The 19,192-nt window shown below is 24.2% G+C and overlaps 1 protein-coding gene and 1 long non-coding RNA gene across 2 annotated transcripts in view; one reads left to right on the forward strand and one right to left on the reverse strand.

The window, feature by feature from the left end:
- The window catches only part of LOC107438740 (uncharacterized), a 150,181-nt gene that overhangs the window by 81,512 nt on the left and 49,477 nt on the right, over positions 1–19,192 (forward strand). Inside the window, exon 2 of the mRNA XM_016051091.5 lies at positions 19,036–19,143. Coding sequence (XP_015906577.1) covers positions 19,036–19,143 — 108 coding nt within the window. The remainder of the gene's footprint in view (positions 1–19,035; positions 19,144–19,192) is intronic.
- Positions 1–19,192, reverse strand: part of LOC139425288 (uncharacterized) — a 109,534-nt gene that overhangs the window by 14,096 nt on the left and 76,246 nt on the right. The gene's annotated exons all lie outside the window — the stretch shown is intronic.

Below are 19,192 nucleotides of genomic sequence, written 5' to 3' on the forward strand. Positions count from 1 at the left end.
TACACTAATTCAATTGCTAAAGTTCTGTATCTTTTTCACGTTTACTTTAAGGGAATTTCATATTTAAATGTTTTATTTCATGATTGAAATCTTTATTTATTTTTTGATTGGGTAGTTGAAATGGTAAGTATACGTCTCCGTTACAGTTAATTTTCATTATCTCGAATTTTTATAACTTGAATTTTAAGTGTCAAAATGCTTTGTTATCATATATTGCATAAAAATTGTGCAGTCAGCAAAATAAAAAGCTAATAATATCTAAAAACATTTCATCCTATAATCAGATAATGAATTACGAAGACACAACCTTAATAATTGAAGGAGCATACCTCAAACACTTTAATTGCAAATATTTGGTGAAAACGTAAAGTTAAGAAACAGAAATCAGACTCACAAAAAGTACATTCCCCCTTTTTTTGCAGGATTGGATTTTTTACTACTTTAAAAATATACTGATAGTTCCCTTAACGTTAATTTTACATTAAAAAACCGTAAAACAACTCTATTACCCATAGCATAGATGTATGCTGAAAAAGTTTAATAACTGATTTGTATTATTTCATTTAATAATGATCAAAAATTTATTGAACTACAAGGTATAACAACTTGTGCACCTTCTTAGACAATTTTAATTTACAAAATCCGAAATTTGAATTTATTTTAAAAAGTTCAATAAAAACTATTACAATTCGTAAACTAGTAAAAAATTAAAATATTTTTGATTATTATTTAATTTTCTATCAAATTTTGTCAGATGACTTCTTCATGGAAACTATACAACGTTCTGGTCCAAAATAAAGAAACGTCATAAGGCTCGTGTAGCAATTCCGATAAATTTTCAACGAATTGGAATGTATAATGTTCTATGTTTCCCATAAACATTAATTTGGGTTGTAAATGAGAAGAAGTAATGTTCTTTATGTGTCAATGGTACTTTATGCACGAATGATACTAAATCTTAAGTGATGTTTTTTTCGAAATGAAATTACTCAAATTCAATGGGAGAATGAAATCTGAATTGAACAACTCAATTAAACCTGGAGCTAGGAAACGAGAGAAATGTGGTAACAATTGAATTATGAAGTTAATAAAATTTTAAGAGGGGAATTAATAAGCATTAAACTGAAAGGCGAGCTAAAACTTGTTATGGTAAAATAGTTTAAAAACCTGATCAAGGCATTTAAAAAAATGCTGATACGAGGAGTTACTTTTTCCTAAAAAAATGATGTCAGCAGATTTTCATCTTTTAAATATGCTGTTAGCAGAATTGATGACTTTTATTTTTAAAAAAAATGTTGTTAGCAGGATTGATGACTTTTACCTTAAAATATGCTGTTAGAAGGTTTCCACCTTAAAAAGCTGTTAGCAGGTTTCCACCTTAAGAAAGTCCTGTAACCAGGGCTAATGACTTTAACTGTATGATCAATCTAATGACTAAAACTGATGACTTTTACCTTTTAAAACATATCGTTGGTAGGTTTTTCATTTGAGTTGTAGGTTTTTAAGAGTTATACTTTCAGTACCTATATTTTTGGTGTTTGCATGTGTTACTAAGTTCCCTAATGTAATGCTTATGAATGAAATCATGAACACCACAACAATGTATTTTTGATTTTAAATCATTTAAAATGTTCCGACTTGAGAACTAACCTTTAAATTGTACCAATTGAACTATTTTTTGACCTTTTCATGAATAGGGTGTTTTTTTGAGCATGAAGAAAAAGTCTGTAGCATTTACCTTTTTAATCAGCTTAAGAAGGTAAGGATGCTGTTAGAAAAGGAGACTCAGTAAATTTCCTTTCGACTGAAATTAACACTTTAGTACATTACATTACACTCGTTCCTATGGTAACCGCTAGACGGCGCCACCGGCTATTCGCACACAAATTTTAGGCCCCATGTGTATGTGTGTATGCGAATGGATGCATGTGTGAATAAGGTGGATGTAAGGAAGCGACGGAGCCACTCACCCCCCCCCCCAATTTCGTCTGCCCACCCTCAACTCCCCTACTCTTTCGTACGCCCACTCGAAGCTTTCACGGGAGGGGGGCGATGGAAAGTTCTGGCAGGGGGGCAACTGCTATGCCGCGTGACAGCCTGAAGGGACAAAAGCGAAAGGCTTCAGTGGAGCTTATTTCCTGGCGGTGCTCTTTACTCAGCACACACACGCACATACACACTCACACATGCTGATCAATAGTTAGCTTGACAAGAGATGGGAGGAGAAAAGCATAGGGCATAGCGCCAGGTTATTTTTGGTCAGCTGGGCTTTATAACGAACTCCTCCCGGCTCTCTGCTGGGCTTTTCCCTCCCTGCATTTCAGTTCGGAAGACAGAGAGAGAGAGAGAATGTCGATTGCAGCGCCACCTTTGCAGATAGTGAAGAGAACCACTTACACATGCGCTGTCTAACTTAGGCCGTCGATATCCTTGCGAAACCGTTCTCTATGGTGGCTCTTGGCGACGACCTCAGATGCTTGTTGCTATGTTTGGCGATTTATCGAATTGGAAAAGAAACCAGAAAAAGTTTTAATTTAATAAGGGTGTTTTCACCGTTTGATTTATTACTCTTCCGTGTTCTAAAGATTTAAAATTTATACATGCGTTAAATGACTTCGCTCTTCGGGAAAGTTTCTTTTTCATTTCGCGGTTTCTTGCTTCCACATGTTTTTATTTATTGCTATTTACTTTTATTATATTACGGAGATTAGGTATAAAATATAATTGATCGTATAAAATGTATTCACGTTTTACATTTATTAATAAAATACATTGTTGTGATGTCTCATCTTTGGAAATCTTAATAAGTTAAAGAGTTTTATTTAAACTTAAAGATGGAAAGATACAATGTATAAATTTCATTCATTGGGGAGGTGGAGTTTTGTAAATTGTATCTTTATTTATAGCTAAAGAAAGAAATTTTACTTTAAATTTTTCAATGAAGGTTTTTTTTTTTTTTTTTTTTTTTTTTGTATTTTTACTTTTTTTTTTCTTGTATTTTATATTAGGGAGATTAGGTATAAAATATAATTGATCGTATAAAATGTATCCACGTTTTACATTTTTTAATAAAATACATTGTTGTGATGTCTCATCTTTAAAAATCTTAATAAATTAAAGAGTTTTATTTAAACTTAAAAAAGGAAAGATACAATGTATAAATTTCATTCATTGAGGAGGGGGAGTTTTTCAAATTGTATCTTTATTTATAGTTAAAAAAAAGAAATTTTGTTTTAAATTTTTCAATGAAGATTTTTTTTTTTTTTTTTTTTTTTTTTGCATTTTTATGAGTAAATTTATGTTTTCTTATTTATTTACATCCATTTTATTGTTTTCTCATGATTTATAACGTCAAAAGAGCTAACTAAAATTGTGATAGATACTTAATTACTTCCAAATTAAAATGAATGTTTTCTATTTGTGAAAAAGTACTACTTAAATGGTCAAATTTTGTATTTAAAGAAAAAAAAATTTGACACTTTAAACTAAAACCATATTTTTATGCGAACACCTGTATAGATATTTAACGAGCATTGAATGTCAAATAAATAAAAAATATGAATAGGACACAAAATGATTAAACAAAAACAAGGTTTAAAAAAAAAAAAAAAAAAAAAAACGTTATCCATAGCACATCAATTTAGCATTGAATCTGACCATTTAAACACAAAAACTTCTAATACATGTAAAATCTAACACAATATTTATCTTCATAAAACTGTATATATATATATTAATCACCAAAATGGATAGAAAATTAATTCAAAAAGTAGAAATGCGATTTCAAAAGAAAACTAAATCTGCGAAATTTAAGAATTTAGTCATTCAAATTAAAAGTAAAATAAAATTTTTTGTAAGACTTCCGAAATCTGAAACGATATTTATATGCAAACAAAAATGAATATTTATATGTATGGTTTAGAATAAATTAAAAAATATGAATAAAAAATCAATTTTCAAAACAAATTTTTCAAAGAACTACTCAAAACTTATTGATCCTTTTTAAATCTTTAAAAACGAAAAATTCATTAACACTGAATTCATTTTTATATTCAATAATACTTTGAGTTATTTAATCATAAAAATGTTTAATCATGTCATGTTCCTTGAAAAAGTTTCAAATATTAAATAATATCTGTTAACTGGAAATTCAGAATTAAACTACATGACCTGTCATATTTTATTGTGTTTATTTATTATTTAATTGATGCGTTTTCTGGTCAACTGAAACACTTATTCATAAAACACTCATTTAAAAATTTTAACGATACTTGTCATCAAATTTTATTATATTTGTTAGAAATGTTTGTAACACCAAAAAAGTTATTGACCAAAACATTTAAGAAATTAGTATAAAAATTTACTTCCCAGTGAATTAAATATCAACTGTAATGTGAAAAGTAAATTAACCAAGAGTTAAATTCTAAATTGATGTTAATTATTAGAGCTTAATTCATTAGAGCTTAATTCATTAGATATCTTATAAATTAAGATTTGCTTAAAAAGAATTTGTTTTAAATTGTAACAACCTATGAACTCATGAACTGAAACAACAACAAACTTGAACTGTTTCAGCTAGCTTTTAAGTCGTCAACTGTATAAGCAAACTATACTTGCCCTTGCCATACTATTTACAAAGCATCGCTCTTTATTATTTTTTTTTTTAATTCTGCTATTGTAAGCTTTAACACAGCTGAAAAGATATTTGCCAGAGTTAATTTTGATAGTATGTAATTTAAATCAAAGGATCTTATTTTAATTTAGCGACTTCCATGATTTTCAAATTCGTATGCTTAGTTGTTTAGTTACAAAATGTTAGAAAAATTCTTTGTTTATTTAAATAAACAATTTCGTTAAAAATGTTTATTTCTTCAGATAAAAATGCATACTTATGAAGTTATTTTGAAAAATATCAATTCTATTTTCCTTATAACTTGTAATTTATTTTGACTGTTTTAAATTTGGTTACTGATATGACATTTCAGTATCGAATCAGTTTTTTTTTCAACTCCTTTTTTTCTAATTTAATAGATTAAACTATTATGAAATTTTTTTTAGTTTTGTATTCATTATCCGCTTCCTTATTATACGGTAATCGGAAAAAGCCATTATCTTTAATAACTTTAGATCTATCGATCTTAGTTTTACGCATATAAATGGTTCGAAAACCTAATTTTTAATTAGCCAATTAACGTAGACTATATTTTAAGAGTTACGAAATAAAACGCAAAAACGTACTTTCTCTAACTAAACATATATATTTGTTTTTTTACGACGGATTTGGATTTTTGACCTTAAAATATGGGGAATAGCCGAAATCTGAAAACCCAATAGATCAGGCAGGAGAGAGGTTCGAAGTTTAGTTCCCTTATTGTTTATTTATCTTTTTAGGGATTTCACCATCTTAAAAAGTATTTTAAAATACTTTTTTTTTGGGAACAATCAGACAGATATCCTTCAAATTTTGATTTTGCTGTATAAAATTACGTAGAATATTCGGTGTTAAAATTTACATATCTTACAATTTAGAACTACTATTAAATAAAATAGTGACAAGTCGTTAACTAAAAAGTAAATTTTTTAATAAAATCTTTTTTCTGTAAATAAAGTTTTATAATTAAATAAAAAAAATATTTTGGTTCATTCCATTAGTTCCGGAAATATGGTGAATTACAAAAATGAGATTAACATTTAGAGGCTCTAAATTTTGACCGATTGCATGCTTAAACTATAAAATAGTGACAAGTCGTTAACTAAAAAGTAAATTTTTTAATAAAATCTTTTTTCTGTAAATAAAGTTTTATAATTAAATAAAAAAAATATTTTGGTTCATTCCATTAGTTCCGGAAATATGGTGAATTACAAAAATGAGATTAACATTTAGAGGCTCTAAATTTTGACCGATTGCATGCTTAAACTATTGATACCCTATTTTCCAGATTCTGACTATATTTTGAGGGTTAGAAACCTAAACACGTCCCAAAATTTATGTTTCTTTAATGAAAGTACGTTTTTGCATCAGAATTCTTATCTTAAAATATCATTTTTACTCATTAATTATAATAAGGTTGGGCTATCGAACCACTAAGTTTGAGTCCTAGTGCGTGAAAATCCGATAATTAGATTAAAAGTGATTTAATATGTTCGATTTTTTTTTGTCTTATGCATTAAAAATAAAAATAAATAAATCATAAAATTTTCAACTTTTTTTTAAAAAAAAGTATTAAAATTATGTATTATTTTTTTCGCAGCAGCAATAATGTATTTAATACTAAATTTTTATGCATGTTATAATTTCCCTGAATTGTTGAGCTCATTTAATTATTTGAAAAAACATTGGTTTCTTGACTTATTTTAATTTTGTGCTAATTAAGGCAAATTTAATGTCTAGCCCATCGGATTTATTCGTCCCAAAATCCCATTAATTTAAATAATATGAAATCATGGAGGAAGTAAAATTGACGGGAAGTTCAATTCGTTCCATTTTCTTAAAAATATTTTTAAAACAAAGATTTTAAAAAATTTTTTCACATGAATAGAGTTCAATTTTCTCATATAAAATATTAAAATTAATCCCATACGGTCTGAGTAATATTATATCACTTGAAATGCTAGAGGCCAATAAATATTTTAACTCCAAAAACTATTACAAAAATAACGTTAATACTTTTGTAAATAAAAATCCTTTTAGAAATTTATTTCAGATATAAAAACTAACTACTGTATACCACGTATAATTTTATCGAATATTAAATGATATTTTACGTAAGTTAATCATCATCCATTAATTTTAAAACTTAAATTATAAAAAAAATATGTCTTTATAACTAATTTTATTCAAAAATATTATGAAATATTTTTTATAAGAAACTGAAAAAGAAATGAAAAGAAATAAAATAATCTTTAAGCAATAATGACTTTAAATGAAAAAGTAAAAAAAAATATTTAATTATGTATGGATTGCAATGAAAATGCTTAAATATTTCGAATGAAATAACCGATTAAGAATTGAATTAGAATAATAACTTAAAACAGAAATAAAATTAATACTCTCAGTCTTTTTGGATTGAAGAATAAAATTTTGTTATGAATTTAATTTTAATTATCTCCTGTCATTACTAAGATTTACTCTAACACTGTCTGCATCGCTTATCGCTCCATTTGTTTAAACGAACTTATTATTAAATATTTTTTTTTACTTAGTTAATCTTTCTCTATATTAATTAATTATTCTTCAAGCTGAACGACCTAATATATAATTAATTTATTAATATAACTTATTATTTCTGTAGTTGATTTACAGAAAAATTAATTTTTAACTTATAATTGCTGGACTAAAATTGAAAATTCAACGTTCAAAATATTAATAAAATTTTTTATTATATTATAAATTATATTATAAATTTCAATACTTATTTTAATATCTTATATGTTATTTTTTATTTAACCATTTAAAAAATATTTAAAAAAAATAACAACAGAAAAGGTTTAAAAACATGTGCAATCATTAATCATCACACCATTGTCGTTAAAAATTTTGTGAAAAATAGTTCTAATAAATATATAAGGTATGGATGAAATAATTTAAAATGTGTATAATAAGAAAATGAGCATAATAAAAAAGGTGTATAAAAATGACTTTCTAGAGGCAGCTAATTTTCCTCTTTTTCTTTCTTTCCTTACTGTGTTCATCTTTTGGAGTGTGTATTATAATTTTCGCCATGAATGTTAAATATGAAGATAATTTTGTTCAAAACATACTAGTGTTTCCAAATTTTAGTATTATTACTACGTCTGTTCTTAACTGCACTCTCTTAAAGTAATAATTCAATCAAAACGTGCTTCCCTGCCAAAAAAGGGAATTTAATTTGTTATGATTTTCGAAACTGAAGCTGAAAAATTGAATTATTAAAGGTATTTACATAACAACCATAATTGTTTAAGCAATTTGTGAAATCCAATAATATTATTTAAGATAATGATAATAATTAATTGTTTTTAAACCTTATGAGAACGCAATCAGATTGGAATCAGGATATACTTATGAAAAAGTTTCAGATCTATTAAATAATTATTTACTGAATTAGGCATATTTTAATAATAAAGGATTTCCAATGAGTACCCTTGAAGGACTGATGAAGGCAAATTAGTGTAAAGTGAGCAAATTATAAAGTTGAAAGCAAAGTATAACAGATTTATAACTGTTCAGCCAAGGATCGAATTAATACACGGTAAGATGTAGCAATCTTAATGAATCTTTAGGATAAACATAAATATGCTAACAAATAGATGTAGCTATTTCAAAATACGAAATTTAAGAATCAAAATACGAATAGATATTTCAAAATACGTCCATATACAAAAACGTACTACTTTCTCTGCATAAACATGCCTTTTCAACGACTTCTGATCTTTATACTTCAAAATATGAGGAGTATCTGCAATGTATAATATATGATCCCAATAGTTAGGTCAGATGAACTGTTGGAAACCTTAATGTTTACCAATTCAAATTTGAATCCCTACACTCTCTTTAAGTTTATATTTTAAAACTTGTTACCTCAAACTTTAGAAAAAAAGGATATTTAACAATCCTTTTATAATTATTATACGTAATCTTAGAAATATAACAAGACTAAAATTGGTTCATTATGTATATACTCAAACAAAATTATTAATAATTTGCAGCTGTCGGCTGAAAAATGAAATATATATATATATATATATATATATATATATATATATATATATATATATATATATATATATATATATATATATATATATATATATATATATATATATATATATATATATATATATATATATATATATATATATATATATATATATATATATATATATATATAAACAAGGAATTAAGGATTATCATGTGAAATAAACGTCCATTTAATCCTCTTCATCCGTATCAAAACGAATTTAACTTTGAATCTGAAACTGCGAAATCATGATCAGGATCTTCAAATCATTATCATAACTTGTTCCAAGCGATCTTTCAGTTTCTGAAAGAACGGAAATAAGCTCTCTATTTGTTTTAAGAATACACATTCTATCAAAGACATCACTTTAATTTCATCTTTATTCTCGGTGAGTAATGTTTTTCTTCAGTTATTTAATAAAAGATTTAATATTATTAATTTAACTTTTCAACGCTATTACTCTGTTTCAAATTTTCAAATTTCTCTTATTACATTTTTTTTCAGTTTAATGTTTCTAATCTAATTTTCAAAATCTCGAAAACTAACATATTTAAGAGTTCTTTTAAAATCATTAATCGTTATACGTTTTCTTGTAACTATAACGATATCTTGTAAATATAAAGAGACATATAAGCAAACATACAGCCAAACAGGATTTCAGCTATCAGCCGAAGAATTTAAGATATTAAACGAAGCTATTAAGAATAAAACATTGCAATAAAAGCGTCATTTATATGCTTTTGACTTGCATCAAAACAATTTAATATTGATTTCGGATAATCGTAATGATTTTCAACTTTCTTCAAAGAAAAAAACAAACTCTCTCTTTGTTTTAAAAAGACATATTCTGTCAAAAATCTCACTTTAATTATTCTCTTTTCTCCATGAGTAATGATTTTACCTTGTTATAAACGAAATTTTAATGTTATAAAGCTATCTATACTATTCAAATTTCAAGTACTGCATTTCCTTTCAGTTATGCATTTAAAACCTTATTACCAAAAGCCTCGGAAAAAGACATAATTAACAGTTCGTTTGCAATCATTAATCATCATCTTGTATATCTAACAACACTCGTATAGATGCATAAACATATACTCAAACAAGAATATTAATGATTTCAATCTGTCAGTCGAAGAATTAAGAAAAAAATAAACAAAGCAATTAATAATGAAAATCTTGTGATAAAAACGTCCATTATATGCTTTCGACCAGTATCAAAACAATTTAATATTGAATCAGAACCTCCAATTCCTAGTGATCTTTCAATTTCGTAAAGAGAGAAAACAAGTTCACTATCTGTTTTGAGAATACACATTCTGTCATAAATCTCACTTTAATTACCCCCTTATTCTCGATGAGTAATGGTTTTACTTAGTATTCTAACGCTGATTGCACATGAAAGGCTGCGGAAATGTGAGCAATTAATATTAGCTTCCCAATTAATTCTCTTTTAAAATTTATTCAGTTAAAGTGATCTTTTAAACAGTGAATTACTTAATTAATCGGTCTTGGAATTTTCTATGAAATATTTACATAAGGAAGAGCTTCTATTTATTAAGAGTGAAGTTTTATTTTTGTAATAATTTGATCACAAAAGAAAACATGTTTAAAGTCGAAGTAAAAGTAATTTATTTTCTATTATTTAATGTACGGAAAAATTATTATTTCTTAAACCATGCGTTTTTTTTTTCTAAATTAAATTCTTTTTATTATGAGTAATTAACTTAATTTTAATGATCGTTAAAGACAACCACGGGTTTGTTATAACGAGTCTTAAGAAGACGGTGACTTATCCATAATGAAATTCATTTAATATATTTACTCAAGGAAAGATTTTTTTTTTATTAGAAGTGAAATTTTTATTTTTTATATAGTTTGGCCAATTAAAAAAACACTTTTTTTTAAAAAGAAATTACTTGTTTTTGAAGATTGTTTCATGACCAATTTAAAATTTCACGTCTAGAATAAAATAAAACAAACTGAGTTTTTTTTTTTTTTTTTTAAGGTTAAAAATCCAAAGCATGAGTTTGAAACTTGGCCAAACTTTAAAAGCTTGCGTGTTTTAACATATTTTGTATAAATTTGTTTAACATAAAAATGAGAAAGCAGATTTTACAAAACATCAAAATTTATCAAAGATCTTTAATTATTGGTATTTTTTGATAGAATATATTATATTTTACAAATTCAGTTCCTTCATTTTAAATGTATCATGTAACAAAAAATTTAATTTTTCTTTTATTGTAAGCTTTATGATTGATCCGTTTGTATTTTTGAAAAAATTATATCGAGGGAAATTTTATTATTAAAAGCACTTTTAAAGTAAACAAACCGCAATTTTTTCTTGAAATTTTTTTTAAACTTGTCTCAGAGATAACTTGCTTTTCTGAGAAAAAAAAAATTCCTTAAATACTATTTATCGTTATATTTGTCTTTTGTTTATTTTCATATTCAATTTAAAAACAAACTAAATACAAAAAGTTTTTGAAGTAAATTATACGGCTTTTTTCTAATATCAATGAATGATGTTGTTTGAAGCCTTATTTGTCTATAAACAGTCGTAATTACTGTTTTCGATTCTCTGATTTGGAGGAACTCAATTTTTTTGCTAGCGATTTATTATTAACTCTTAAACATCGCTTTCTATTGTTTCTATACATGCAGATGAAAGTATTCTTAACATAAACCTTTAATTCCTTGTAACATCTATTTTGTTTTTTAATTTTTAGTAAATTTTCGTTATTTTACAAATTTTAAGTTCAAAAAACCAGTAAGGTATCAAAACTTTATGTCTGTTAATTCAATAGTTTTTATCAAAATGCTAATAGGCATTTAAGAATATTAACTTAGTTATAGTTAAATTTATTCTTCTCATTTTTAATAACTTTTATCATTTAAAATTAATTTAGAGCTATTTATGTTCGTAATTATACTTAATGCAAATTCATATTTTGTAAAATTGGGGCATTGTTGTTTATAAATAAAAACAATATAAATCATACATTCTATCAGTTATTTCATGCGAATTTACAGTTACATTCTACAGCTTTTAGTTACATTCTACAAGTATTGTATGAAAAGAGAATTTATATTTTGAAACATAAACAAGTACTATCTAGGCATTTTTTCGTATTTTTATCGAGTAGAATAAAGCTATAAAATATAGGAATAATAAAATTTATTTTTTCAAAATAATATTTATTGAATAACAACATAAGATTACAGTTTAAAATAGCTTCTCAAAAAATTTTGAAAGTTAAATGGAGACAAAATATGTTTAATATATAACTCATAAATTCGAAAAAAAAACAACATTTGCCTTATTTTTATCTCTATATAAATTTTGAGACTCTACCCCTTCTAGTTAGTTTGTTTTTTTATTTTATTTTTAACTTTCTCTCATATTTTAAAACGAGAGTAAACTGAAATAGTGACTTTTAGCTACCCCACATTAAGCTGACATGAAACAAACCTGCTAAAATTTCATTGGTTACCAGTATATTTTTATAAATATCTTTTACATATTACATTTTGTTTATTTATATATATATATATATATATATATATATATATATATATATATATATATATATATTATGCAACCGATTTGTGAAATTTTTTAAACAAAGTAATGAAATAAATGTATAGCTATTAAAACATCAATTTAATTAACGCTCTAATAATTTTAAGTTTTTGATATTTATATCAGTAAATAAGGATAAAGCAAACATTTCATTAGTGAAATTAAAAATTATTCTTTACTTTTTAAATTTGCGCCATAAAAAATTATGTAGATTAAATGTTTATAAAATATTCAAATCTGAAAAGAAAAGGATTAAAAGAATAAACTGTTTCTAATTATGATTTGCAAGTAATTCAATTATTCTTTTTCTTATTAGTTTGGAATAATTTAAAGAGGTCATTGTCTATGTAAGAACATTTTATTTCTCTATCATTTTATTCATGATTTAAGATCGTAAAATCTATTCTATTATAATTTTTTTTTCTTCCTATTTACTTTCTTTTATAGAAGTGCTTTACATAATGAAGTCTTTTTCCCCTTCACATCTTTCGATGCGCAAGAAGTCGACTGTTTTAATTAATAATTAGTTTATGGTAATTGCTTACTTAATGACTTTAAAATAATATTTGAGTGTTTGAAATCCTTATGAATATTTTAGGCACAGATATTATTGAAACATTATTTAAATAAATGAAATCAATATAACTATTTTAATGAATGTCTTGGGCATAGAAGGTTATTATAAATTTAAAAACATATATATTTAAATACTTACCTGACAGTTTATAAATGTATTTCATTATGCATTTATATATTTCAAAATATAAGTTTTATAGTCAAATAATCAGTTTTTAAAGGATATTTCGATAAAAATTATAATATTGACGGATGAAATAAATAATAAAATATTTAATTATAAATATTAAAATATTATTATTAAATATTAAATATTAAAATGTTTTATTATTAGTAATAATAAATATAAATTAATGATATCAATATAATATAATGTAAGTTAATAACAAAATAGAATAGAAGATAATGCATTAAGCTTATAAAATGTACTATAATATATTAAAATAATATAAAAGGAAATAATGTAATAAAAATGACATAAAAAAGATAATATAATAAAATTAATTTGCTAAAAATCTAAGTTCTCATTTTATTTTAATATTAAATTATTTAATTTTAAAATAAGGTATTCTAATTTTCTAAGTCTTATGATCGAAGTTGATAGAATAGACGACAATTTTTATTTGTAATTTTTATTCATTTTATTTTAATGATAAACAACTTATTTATTTATAAATATATATACAGCAAATATGTGCTGATAATTTGCGGTGCATAATCACTAAAATTCAATCATTTTATAAGGTAATTAACTGTTATGTATCAATATTATAGTTACTTAATTTCACTATTTTGTATTGCTTATTACAGTTATTATTGTCGTTATCTGATAATTTTTTCAAATAAAGTATAACGCATTTTAGGAATATTTAATTCATTTTTCTCATTCGTTATGGAATCTCGTTATATTAATCATGATTTACTCGTCATAGAATAAGTATTAATCTCATTCATTAAAAAGCAAACGAATTCGTAACTTTATTATACAACAAAAGTTTGCGTAATTTAATAAATATTATTGAATTTTTTTTTGTAATTTGCAATTGTTTTACTGTGATTAGAGATAACAGTGAATAAACATCCACATTGCAATCGTCCGTGATAATACAAATTTATTAATAAAATTTCTGTAATTTTTGCTGATTTTTATCTTACTAAAAATTTGATAAATGTTTTAGCTACTAATATTGTATGCTGAAAAGTTATGTTATTTTTATTTATAAGTATAATACGATTTTTTTCCAATTATTAAAAAAAAGTAAGAAAATTTTAAAATCGTACTCGTTTATAATATTTTTTGTCACGATATTTCTGAACTTAAAATTTCCTATTATTTCTGAACTTAAAATATCATATTACAGTAGGGAACCGATTATCCGGAACGATCGGGACCATCGCTATTCCGGATAACAGATTTTTCCGGTTTTCTGAATCGCTACAAAAAGCCGTTTTTTTATAAACTAAACTAAATAAACTTTTTTATAAACCCAACTAAAAAAAATAATATTTGGAAATAATCTTAAAATGAAGAAAAACCGGAGTAATACACTAATGATTATTTCCAAAATGATAGTAAGGTAAACATCTTTCCAAATATAAAGAAAAATCCTAAAATCTTATGAGGGAAAAAAAAAAAAATTTTTAAAAAATGGCGGGAAAATTTACGAATTTCGTTCCGGTTTTTTGGTTTTCCGGTTTTCTGATTTCCGGATAACTGGTTCTGTATTGTATTTCTTATTTTAAAATGTGATATTATTTCTGTACTTAAATGCCTATAATAAGTTAACTAGTAAAAAATAATTTTAGGAATTTTTATTTCTTAATTGATATTATTTCTCAAAGTAAATTAAAAAGAAACTAAAAAGAAAAACTAAAAATAAAATTTTAATTTATTGTAAGAGTATGTTACTACTTGTTTAAGACGTAATCGCTTATAAGACCTTATCGTTTAGGACGTAAGGACTCTGTATTTTTATTATTAATTCTATATATTTTTATTAAATTAGAATGCTCAACATATTTGTGGGCAATAGTAAACGATAAATTTAAAAATTAAACGTTGGTTATACAATTTATAAACTTCATAAAATGTTGTTGTTATTTTTAGTAATTTGGTAACGTTATATTTTAAATATTTCTTCCTTATTGAACAATTAAAAGCTAACCCTTTTATTGAAGTTAAACATGCTTTATGATTATGTTTTAGTGATAATCAGAAAAAACTGCTTAATAATTAGTTTGGATATTTAATATTTCATTGTCATAAAGGAAACATTTTATACCTTTAAAATTAAGGTTCTATAACATTTTGTTATATGAAACAAATTTTTAACTTTAATTATGAGAACTCAACAATTTTTGTTCATTGATTAAATATATCTACTTTCATTCAGTTATTTATCAATTCTCTGCAGTTTCACTTGCATTTAGTTAATATATTAACATTAATATATTATCATTGATATATTATCATTAATATATTACCATTAATATACTATCATTAATATATTAAAATTATTAATGCGTTGTTCATATTAAAAACTATATACCTGCTGAAGTTTTCATTTGACTATTTTAAAATTCTTGCGTTTAAAGAAACTGAATCAATTATTTTTTCATGGGTTTTAGAAATTTCAAGAAATAGTAATAAATGTTAAATGAACATTAAATTTTCAATAAAGTACTAATTTACACAATTCGTTGAAACTTAAAACCAGCATACAGCAATAATTTTTAAATAAATTCATGTTATAACAAGTTAAAATCAAATATTTAAATATCGAATAGGATAATCCAGCATTAATAACATCATGTAAAACATTTTGATATCATTTGAATGAAAAAGGGTAAAATGAAATATCAGGTAAAATAAGATTAAAATTAAAACCACGAATAATGAATTTATGAGATAAAATTAAATATCATTTATTAATTCAAACTATATTCTATAATTAATTACTGTAAGTAATTTTTAAAACAGTGTATATAATATCCTCCCTTAACTTAACTTCCGTTTTTTTTTAACTTTTATACGCCTTTTAATTACAAATGAGTTTACTACAAGCCGTATTTGACTATTTTCACTAAGTTCTTTGTACATTTATTTGAAGGATTTAAAAAAAAAAATTTTTAACACACATTTAACACTCAATTATGATGAAAAAAAAGATAATATATACACTGATATCTTGAAAACATACTTTTGTAAATTTTTAATTAATTTCATAAAAAATTCAATATATTTTAACTATAATTCCCAATAATCTAGAACAGATAAAAAATTAAAAAAAAAACTTTATTTGAATTGACTTCAGCTATTACAAATTGAATCTAAATTGTGATATTATTATTTATAATTTATTTAAGATTGTTCGCATATTTAAATATTGGAAACATTTTTCTTTTACCTTGATGAATAATGTTGAACATGTAAAACATTTTTGGATACATAATTGAATATTCATTGCTATTGGTTTAAACATTTCTTCTCTACCCCAAATTCAGTTAAAAATCCTTAAAAATTATTAAACTATTTCGAAATTTTCAATTAGAACAGTATTTCACATCTTATCTTAATTATAATCTCTTTTATTAAACTAAAAGATTGCTCTAATTAACCTTAAGTAATATAAATTGAATCTGAAATATGTTAATACTACTTATTTATTATTTGATTTTTATTATAAATTGTGGTTTTATAAAATATTGATTATTTATTTATAATAATATAATTGCTGTAATTAAATATTTATTACACTATATTGTTTACGAATCATTCACGTTTTTTTAGTTTATTCAATTTAAGTAACCTAAAGGACATTATTGTTTATTTAATTTAACATTTTTTAATAATAATTTTTCTTCAATCTAAGAATAGATTTTTTTTCAATTAAACTAATTTTATTTTAACTCATTTTGGCCGTTTAAACTATAGTTATGTTGAGCAACCAACTAATCAAAAACCTTTTTATACAAATTCAAAGATTGTTATACCGTTTCTTTTTTCCAAATTAAAGATATTTATTTTTACTCTGTAATTTAACATTTGTACTAACCTTAGAAATATTATCTTAACATTGAAATTAAGAAGTAAAATATAATTATAAAGCAAAAAGTTGCTTTTTAATTATGTTTATATCATGCTTTATATCATGTTGCATTTTAAATCAAAACATTACTGAATATGCATAAATTCGATTCAAATTATTCATATGATTAATCAATTTTAATTTATTAATTTAATCAATCAATAAATATATATGTATTTGCATCCATTCCATTAAAAATTAATATTACCCATCATTAGAACCCCTTTACTTTAATCAAAAGTCCAATTTTTTAAAGTGAAACTTTTGTATTAAAATCAAATTACTATTAAACAAACTTAAACTGTGTAAAACTAGAGGTTCTGTTCAATATTTGATTTACTCAACAACTCTAATGGTTGCTTCAAAAGCTTTTATTAAACATCGTAAGGGTTTCAGAATTTTATGTAATTAGTGTTGACTTAAATTATTTTACTGGTTAACCATTTTTTTTAAAAAGAATTAAACAAATTTTCAAACCAATGCAATTTTGTCACCATGACTGTTATTTATGACGTTTTGTATGCCTTGCATTTTTCATCATATTAATTATAAAATTATTTCTAAAAATATTTATTATAAAAATGACGTGATGATATGACCACAATGTTTATGATATAACATTTATTGTTGTTTCTCATGCCATATGGTCATTGGTTTAGTTTTAAGCCTTTATTTTTAAATAATTACCAAAATCATAAACCAAATCATGAATAATTATCTAAAAAAAATGATTGGTAGTGTGATAAGTTTTGTTAATTGTAATGCTTATGGTTGTTTGCAAATTAGACATAAATTTTTTTGAAATTTAGATTAGTCTAAGCAGAGTTTTTCATTAGAATAGTGTTACAACAAAAAAACAAGTCGAAAATTAGTCAGACAGACCATTTTTTTAAAAATATATTACAGAGATTTCATGCGTATTTTAAGTAGAAACAAACGTTAAGATGCGCATCTATTCTATTCAAATTCCACCGATTATCAATTTAAAATGAATCAATTGCTCAATATGTTTAAATTCGTTAATTACTAATCTAATAATTATTTTCAATAAAAACACCTTTGCTTTAATTAAAAAATATACTCTACTTTACTTTCAATGTCAAAATCAAAATTATAAACTTCAATTACATAAATATCAGTTTTACTTCACTAAAATGACGTAAAAAAACGTATAAGAAATATTATGTTCAAATTATTATACATATTTAAATTTAATAATTTTAGTTCGGTTATAAATCACAATTACATTACATTATTATACTGCATAACACAAAATTACATTAATACATTGTTTATAAAATTAAATATACCGGAATAATTTAATTTAATAATGAAACCGTCCTTTTCCGCATGTTGAAGTGATGTTGATTTGACCAATAAATTTAAATTTAAAAACTACTAGTACATTAATTATTGTTAAGATTAAAAAAATAGTTCTAATTACATAAAAATTATATGAAGTAAAAGTTTCCCTACTCCAAAAGCAGAAATAATTTTTGTGGGAAATGTGTTGTGTTAAAATTTTAATTACATATACTTACATTAAAAATAAAACATAACTTTAAATACCAAATTGCATTAATCAATTGTATTTTTAATAAAGACTGCATCAACGAAATAACCTTTTAAAAGCAAATTCAATTTAAATTCGTCAAATGAACAAAATTTTTCGATTAATCTTATTCATTAACGCAAACTCCCAATAAACAATTCAACAAATAAATTAATAATCATACGAATCTAATGAAATTAATGCTGCTTTATTTCACTACTCAATTTCCAAAACCCAACATTAATTCCATTTCCCACTATAGCTATTTTCATTCATTTGACTTCCCTCTAAATGAAATTTAACCAAGCATGTCGCATTAGATTTGTTAACGTTGTTTCTTGTTTGTGGAAACAAATTATTACATTACTTTGAGAAAATATTTAACTTAACCACCTCGAATTTCCACTCATCCATATTGATCGATTAATCTTGGCGATAGTGCTTGGCGTTATTTTGTGTTCTGTGATGCACTCTATGGCAAACCTAATTCTTTTCCGTTTGTTTTCAATGTAGCCTCGAGCCCGGATCACGGCGGAAACCCGGACCTGTCCGCCAATCCTCCGCCTGCTTCATCGCCGCATTTCAGGCCTACGATGCAAAGCCCTGGTCCTCCATATCAAAGTAAGATGATTTAAAAAAAATATTTAATTATTTTTTTAAAATTGGAATG

This window comes from Parasteatoda tepidariorum, chromosome 3 (assembly GCF_982258835.1).
Source record: "Parasteatoda tepidariorum strain Cologne lab strain chromosome 3, Ptep-v5.0, whole genome shotgun sequence".
Taxonomy (NCBI): domain Eukaryota; kingdom Metazoa; phylum Arthropoda; class Arachnida; order Araneae; family Theridiidae; genus Parasteatoda; species Parasteatoda tepidariorum.